This window comes from Cyprinodon variegatus, unplaced genomic scaffold (genome assembly GCF_000732505.1).
Source record: "Cyprinodon variegatus isolate N-32 unplaced genomic scaffold, C_variegatus-1.0 Scaffold145, whole genome shotgun sequence".
Lineage (NCBI taxonomy): Eukaryota > Metazoa > Chordata > Actinopteri > Cyprinodontiformes > Cyprinodontidae > Cyprinodon > Cyprinodon variegatus.
The window spans coordinates 78,976-87,170 of NW_015150598.1; the positions used below are offsets into that span (position 1 = coordinate 78,976).

General features: G+C 37.0%; 1 protein-coding gene across 2 annotated transcripts in view; it reads right to left on the bottom strand.

The window, feature by feature from the left end:
• Positions 1 to 7,597, bottom strand: part of hibch (3-hydroxyisobutyryl-CoA hydrolase) — a 23,756-nt gene extending 16,159 nt beyond the window's left edge. The window contains exons 1-6 of one of the 2 annotated variants that reach the window (XM_015376984.1): positions 7,021 to 7,260; positions 6,875 to 6,917; positions 5,318 to 5,449; positions 2,985 to 3,069; positions 2,811 to 2,891; positions 2,601 to 2,653 (exon numbers count right to left, since the gene is read on the bottom strand). In XM_015376984.1, coding sequence (XP_015232470.1) covers positions 2,601 to 2,653; positions 2,811 to 2,891; positions 2,985 to 3,069; positions 5,318 to 5,449; positions 6,875 to 6,877 — 354 coding nt within the window. In that variant the 5' untranslated portion in view covers positions 6,878 to 6,917; positions 7,021 to 7,260. Of the gene's footprint in view, positions 1 to 2,600; positions 2,654 to 2,810; positions 2,892 to 2,984; positions 3,070 to 5,317; positions 5,450 to 6,874; positions 6,918 to 7,020; positions 7,261 to 7,476 lie in introns of those variants that run through there. The other variant, XM_015376983.1, reaches the window with a different exon arrangement.
• Between the last annotated feature and the right edge of the window lie 598 nt (positions 7,598 to 8,195).

The window sequence follows — 8,195 nt, forward strand, 5'->3', positions numbered from 1 at the left end:
TATATATAGTTTAATTATTTTTATTTGAATATTTTATTCTATATTCTATTTTATTCACCTAAAATTCCGTAAAAATTCGAAAATATCCACCTGGATGACTGAGAGGTTTCCAAGATTTGAAGACGTTTCGCCACCTCAAATGAAACATTTGAATTGAGAAAGCTTCCTGGAGAGGTGGCGAAACGTCTTCAAATCTTGGAAACCAAGTCCAGAGGATATTTTTGAATTTTTACAGAATGACTATGACCTGGATGACTGAGAGCCTTCATCAGCATTCACCTAAAATCTGTAGTCCAGCCAACATTTACTCTGTATTTTTAAACCAATTTTGGAGTTATAGCTTTTGGCTAATTCTAGTGCATTTGCAGCAATACTTATTAATGTACAAGTATGTTCAGAATCTGGCCAGGCTGTTATGTGCCGCAGTGTGTAGCACTGCTGCCTTGCAGCAAGAAGGTTCCGGGTTCCAATCCTGGCCCGGGGTCTTTCTGCATGGAGTTAGCATGTTCTCCCTATGCATGCGTGGGTTCTCTCCGGGTACTTCAGCTTCCTCCCACAGTCTAAAAAAATGACTGTCAGGTTTATTAGCGTCTCTAAGTTCTCCTTAGGTGTGAGTGTGTGTGTGAATGGTTGTTCGTCCTGTTTGTCTGTGTTGCCCTGGTGACCAGTCCAGGATGTACCCTGCCTCTTGCCTGTAGACAGCTGGAGATAGGCACCAGCACCCCTCAAGACCCCAGTTGGGATATAAGTGATGGAAAATGGATAGAATTTGGCAGCCGTTAATAGTAAAAAATAATTAAAAAAAAATTCTCCCTTGTTTCTTTCAACTAACTTTAGGTCAGTTAAAAATATATGAATTTTAAAAACCATGTTTGTGCTAGAAAACAAATCCACAATGAAACCCTGCTAAAGCACCATAGTTTTAGTTTTTTCTAAAGCCCTAACAGAGTTTGTTGGAGCAGAAATCTTCAACAGGAAAAGATCAGTTCATATAACAATTATAAACAGCATGAGTCGATGAAAACTTCTAACAAAAACATCTGAATCACCTAAACAAAAATCAGAATTGGTTCAACAGATACGTTAGCATACAGAATCCATTTTGATCCCAATCTGATTTAGATTAAAACATCTGCTCTTCATAAATCTGTTTCAGTCATAATGATTCTAAATGATCAGATTTGTATTGAGGTCCATCCTAAAATATTTGTTGTTTAAAAAGAGAGATAAAAAAGATAAAACAAACAAAAAAAATTCTGTATTGATCTGGTTTTAAACCTTTCCTGGAAAAAGGAATTTTCTGCGTTGTGCAATAAGCAGAGGAGACTTTTTAAAAGGAGCCCAAACATCAGTGGGATATTCAGGCACCATATAAGGACACATTTCGTCTCCCTCATAAATAAAAAGATGGAGGAACGTTATCGTATCTCCTGGATTACTGCTGACTGAAACTCTAAAAGCAAGTCCTTTAGGAACAGTACCAGGATCAGATTCCAGGAAGGCTCTCTCTAACGCGGACACAGACTCCAGGAATACGTGACATCTGTTTGAAAGCAGCTCTCAGTGTTTCCTTTCAGCATCAGCTCTGCACAGACTCTGCAGATGACAAACTTCACTCAGACTCCGGCCTCAGGCTGCGCTTTGGCACCGGCTCCTCGTCGTTGTGTCATCAGGCGACGTGGATGTGATGAAATCAGAAATCTGTTGCCCAGAGGTCAAAGGTCACGGCCACATAGCTCTGGACAAACATCCATCAAACATGCAGCTGCAGCTTTATGACCCGGTTACATCAGAGGGACGAGGTCCGATTAACGCTCAGACTGCGTCTCTGAGCTCCTGATGACTCGACCCTCCCCCCCCCCACTCTGACGGTCTGTTAGGAGACATGGCGTTATGTGAGGGTCTGCGCTCCCAGCATGGAACCCGTCTGGGAGAAAGGGACTCTTGCCTGGTAGACTTTTCCAAATTTAGAACTGGTCTGTTTCTGTTCAACAGCAGCGATCACCCTGAGGATGGCCTGCGTCAACATCAGCATCGCTTCAGCGTTGACATGCCTGACGAAGAAGTGACCTCAGGAGGCTTTATTACAGGCGCAGAGGATCCCAGCCAGAAATATTATTCATTACAAGTGGAAGCTCTGAATGTTTTCTGATGGGAGGAGGATCAGTGTCTGGGCTGCATGCCTCACATTCAGGAATGTCAAACCACTTTTTATGTTTATCCTAAAAAAATAAAATGTCCTGCAGCTTCTGAAAGAAAACTAATCAAACTTCTCATTCTTACAGTTAGAAACTTGTTTCTTTGGGTCAGTTATGCTGGTTTAAAAACCAAATTCCACTCCTGAATGAAGAATTCCAGCAGCAGCAACAACATTCAGACACCTCTAATTTCCTCCAATCAGAGGCTACCTCCCCCCTGGCAGGAGATAACTGAGACACAAAGATCTTTACTGACACCTAGTGCCCTATTTTATCATCACAGTTTGTCCACCAAATATATATATATATTTTTTTTGTGAACAAAAAAATGTATTTGTGATCTTTATATTAAACTAATCAGGATTCATTAAATAAAGCCAAAACAAAGAGAGTTAATCTCACCCCTCCCATCGTTATTCCATCAATTATGGCCACATATGGCTTCTTGTATGTTCCTGACAGGATGAAAAAGACAAAAAAATAAACATCAGAAGCTAAAAAAGCTCTACTTTTCTGCACTGTAGTAATGAGGTACATTTATAAAACAATCTGCTTATCTAAAACATATAAACATACTTTATAAATAGCTGAATATGAAATGCTAAAGCACACCTATTGCGTTGTTCAGAAGATATTCCTCACGAAAGAAGTCCTGCGCCAGCGAACCGCCGACCTTTCCTGCTTCTGTGACCGCTGGGAATAAAAAACAAACAGAGAAACCCGGCAGGATGAAGGGAAATATCCTGGGAAAGAAACGGTGACTGAACCTGGAGGTCGACCTCTCACCTCTGATGTCTCCTCCGGCACAGAAGGCTTTCCCACCCGCTGCTTTGATGATCACAATGTCTGTCTCAGAGTCATTTTCCCATTTCTGGAAAAAAAATAAAAACACAAAAATTCATCAGTAAATCATATAAAAATGTACATATTATTAGAAGTTAGAGTAATATACAAGCAATTAACCAATCAGACGGCAGGTTAATATATTCAATCAAATAGCTTCAGTGCTGACCTGATTGACCTGAACTGATTTTTTTGCTAAAAGCTGCTGCTGAATCTTCTGCTTTAAGATTAATAATAAATTTCTCTTTAGTCCATAACTGCTATTCACAAAAACACTTTCTAGAGACCTTTGCAGCTCATATTTCTGAGACATTCAACCAGAGTATTGGAGTTTTTGAAGGGAGGAATTTTGAGAATCTGCAGCTCATTTTGAAGTTGTTTAACCCAGCTCTATTTGGGGGTGAATGAAAGATTTAGTCTTATTTTAGGGTAAAACGTTGGATAATTTATGTTAAAGCATTCCATAATTTCCCCTAAAGAGTAACTCGGTGTCTATATAAGCAGATTCCAGGTCTGTATAGACATATATGTCAGTAATTTAGCCAGATGAGTCTCCAGTTGCTGGAAACTTCACTCTGACACCTTTTAGTTGGCTTCATTCAGAGGACTGGAGGCTCAATCTCTAAACCTTAAACCATCAAGACCTTCCTGCAGGTCAGGAACTAAAAAAATCAGCAGTGATTGGTTTGGAATTAAAATAATGGCAGGTTGGAGCTAATATGCAGAAAAAGAATCATTGCTTTACAAGAGAGGAAAACTACGGAGCCCCTAAAGGGACATGGAGGGGAAAAAAAGAACTTTTGCGAGATCCCGCAATAGTTTTGCGAAATCTCGCAAAAGTTTATTTTTTGCGGGATCTTGCAAAAGTTTATTTTTTCCCTCCATGTCCCTTTAGGGGCTCCGTAGAAAACCATGTTGACCTAAATAGCATATAGACGATCAGAATCTGTTTTGATTTTTTTGGCAGCAGAATCATCAAATAATGAGCAATAAAAGAGAGCTTGGTTTTTCGACAGTTTTTCCAAAATCAGTCCAGATTTTTACAATGAAAAACAACTTTAAGCGCACAACAACAAAAATAAAGAAACATCTGGCAGATCCACTCTGTGCTGACATGATGATAACAAGACGGTTAAAAACAGACAAAGAAATGAAGAATGTCTAAACTGATGCGTTTTTTTTTTTTCCCAAGTCATAATTGTATTTTCTGTGGATAGATCTATTAATAACAGTAGTTCTGGAAATCCGGCAATTTTAGAATATAGTTTTTATGAACCAAGACAGAAGGAGAGAAACAAATAGATCAAGGAGATTTTCTTTATGCTAATTAATTAATCATTTAAATATGTATAGTTCTTTACTTTATTTTAAACAAAAATTTGATGAATGAATGAAAACGGTTCAATTTGGAGAATTAACTGAGTTCAGAGTATTTATCTAATAAAGTCTGAATCAGTTCATTTTTAACCTTTTTATATCTATTTTCCAACTTGTTTGACCTAAAATGTGCTGCAAAAGTTCCAAGTTTCTATAAGAAATCTGTAACAATAGAAAGACTCATAGAGGTTTGTGTGGCGCTGCAGGTTTGTAGATGAAAAAGAGTCGCTGGCAGCACAGATACAGGAGGCAGACTAGAGAGAGGACTGAACTCTAGTCTTAAATTAGCATTCACTTCTAAAAAAATCACATTTTTCAGCAGGAATTGATTTAAGGGGCTCTAGATGGACAGTTACTCATCGGTTACAGAGGATTCACCTGCTCTTATAATCAGTGACTCACTGACCTGTGAATCCTACACAGAAAAATGCTCCTACACTCAAAATATGAAGCACAGCACATAAAGAAATTACAAACTTAAAACTGTAACCTTCAAACTGTCTCCTTTCTTTAAGTAAATCAATGATAAATTCCTAGAGTTGACACAGTTTAACAGACAGACAGAACTTTTGGCTTAAACCTCGCCTTAAACTGCATGAGGCTGCAACTTAAATCCAAAAAATTGTTAAATTCACTTCAGAGAGCCCCGAGGCACTGAATCGGCCATTTAAAAAGATCTAAGGAAGTCTGGAAGCTTGGAAGGAGACTCTAAAGGAATCAGGCCTAAGCGCCTTCTGTGCAGCACCTTTAAAGAAAACATAAATATATAAACCAAAGATCTAGGGAATTTATTCTAATCCAGTTTTTAAATGAAAATGTGAGGATCTGTAAATATAAACATAACCAGCGTCTTTGTGAAGCCGTTAATGTCTCATGTCAGAAAAGATGTTTCAGTCCACCTTGAGCTGAGGGTAGATCTGGCGGATCATGCTCAAGTTGAGGGCGTTGAGGACTTTGGGTCTGTTCATGGTGATCACAGCAGCTCTGCCTGCTTTCTCCAGGAGAACCTCTGGTTCCACGTGACTCGACATCTGGAAGGAAACAGAATTATTTCACCCTCATGCTTCATGACCCGACATCACTTTATATTCTGAGCTCAGGGGGCTGGAGGAAATATATTTAGTTAATTTGTTATGATAATTTCCTCAGGTCCACTAACTCCAGTTATATATAAACATACCAATGTTTTGTTTTTTTTTTGTTTTTTTTTATTTAGAATTTTTCTTTGAGTCATTGTATAAAAAAATTAACAAATATAAAAGCAAATATTCTGAAATCCTGAATGAAAGGGAACAGAAAGAAGAATAATCTAATATCATCTGCTCCCTTTACTTAAAGCAACAAATTTACAAGGAACTCAAATTATGCAAGACTCAACAACAACAAAAATAAGCATCAAAACATACAAAACAAATAAAGGATAATGAAAATAAATATTTGTTCTCCAAAACTTTAGGTCTATTTTCTGTATATTCTTAAAGCATAGAATTGATTTTATGCTGATTCCTTTCACAGAAACACAACACTCCATCAATTTTGTACTAAATTTGGATTTCCTATTATGCAAAAACACTTTTAATCGTGATTTAGATGCTTTACTTAATCCTTTTTTAGAATAAAATAAGCCAAATCAACCCTAGCGATGAAAATGCAGCTGACTTTTCAACATGGATGGAGACTAAAATCCTCTAAACCATGTTTTCTGTCTCCTAATTCCCCAAACTAGGTTTTTCTTTCTGGTAAAAGGTTGTTTTTCTTTCCAATATTATCACATACTTTCTCATAGTTAGGGAATGCTGCAAAGCCAGCAGGCCTCCTTAAATAATGACATCTGAAACTGATCCAATCTGGATTAGACTGATTTTATTATTTAACCAGTCTTTATGATTGGGTCGTACTGGTTTTCAACTTGTTCCCTAGAGATGACATCTGTTGCTTCTTATCCATATATAGGCATTATTATTGCAACTGCAGATATATGGAGCCCTTTAATAGAACTATAAAAAATGTTAACAGTATTTTACTCTAGGGATCTAATTCTTCCTACTCAAGCTCCAGTTTATGATAAACATGCATCAAAGTTTCAAACTCACACTTTTTTAGTCTTTTTCAACAAACATGTCAATCAGTAAATTGACCAATAATCTGATGAAGGTTGGGAACAAATGTTTTTATACATTAATCTTGTTCTTCATTTTGCAAATAATTGTTTTTTAATGTGAATTGGAAAAAAAATTATACAATATAGAATAGAACTTTACTGATCTCAAATTCACTTGTGACATCGGCTCTTATAAACAAACAGAAGGTGAGCAAAGGAGGAAAATGTGCATGAAGTATATGCAGTGCATCCATGATGATGAAGGTGATGATGAAGCATAGTTCTCAGAGAGAAGCTTGAAAGATCAGAAGCGGGTCATTAAAGCCTGATCTGTCCATCCTGAGCTGAAACTCACCATGTGAGCCTGGATCCGCTGCAGTCTGCAAAGAGGCTTTAGTCTGAAGGAAACAGTGAAGAGAAAGAATGATTATTAAACAGGTGGCACACTAATAACTGTGTTACTGAATTGCTATTTTTTTTCCTTCTTCTTTTACTTCTTACATCAGCTAAAGGACTTTACAACCCAGGACTCATTATTATGTGAATGGTAAAGCTTGAACCAACAAACCTGAGAGCTATTCTAACCTAACCTTGAACCTGGTCCTAAAATTAGCTGATAGATTTTATCTCCTGTCTGCCTGAACCTTGTGACCTTTTTACCATCTTTTCACAATGACCCCTGGTGGTGATATTAAGAGATAATGTACAGAATCAGGTGTTACATTTTGTGCATTAGTTTAAAAGTTTAGGGGGACGAGACGTAATCAGAAAATATTTTGGCTGCTCCAGACTGACTGGATGATCTGCGATGCTAAGCTACATTTTACACTTTAAAACGTTTGTGTTTTTTTTTCTGGTTTTGCGGGTAAAAAAATGTCTGCAGTTCAAAGGTCACCCCGCTGCTACCGTGATTCTATTTATTCTGGACTAATATCAGCTTCCGCTAACAAATCATACCTGCAGGCAGAAGTCAGAACCGTTAGTGGCATTATTATAATGGTGTGATCAGTTCAGCGTGACCAGAAGCTGCACTTTCACTGAGCTCCCTGTTACACTGTTTACTTCCTGTTTGACGTCGGCAAACTGCCGCTGATTGGCGGGCGCTGCGAGTGCGCCACACTGCCATCTACTGGTGGGTAGATAGAATACATTTGGTATTAGAAAGCGATGATTTAGAAAGCTGACTTTGAAATACATTTTTTTTATGAATGTATCACACATTTCAGTTTATCGGGAAAGATAAAACAATAGAAATATCTAAATTATAATATAAACTTATTTTATTTAAGGATCTTATCAAATTTAAGAACTGCACATGTGATGTTCTATAAATACTATACACAATGCCTACATTGAAAAATAAAAATCAGTTTAAAAAGAGAGGAAAGTTATAACCTGAGAAGAAAATGTATTATATATTTTTTGTTCATAGTACTCTTAAAGCTATGCACATATCAATTTTTGGAGTGGTTCTGCGGAATAGTTTAGAACATAAAATTAAGCAAAGTAAAAATATTGCAAAATTGAAGAGAAAATGTTTGCAGAATATAAATAATATCTGTTAAAAAGAGAATGGGATACAATTTTATGATAGATAGATAGATAGATAGATAGATAGATAGATAGATAGATAGATAGATAGATAGATAGATAGATAGATAGATAGATAGATAGAT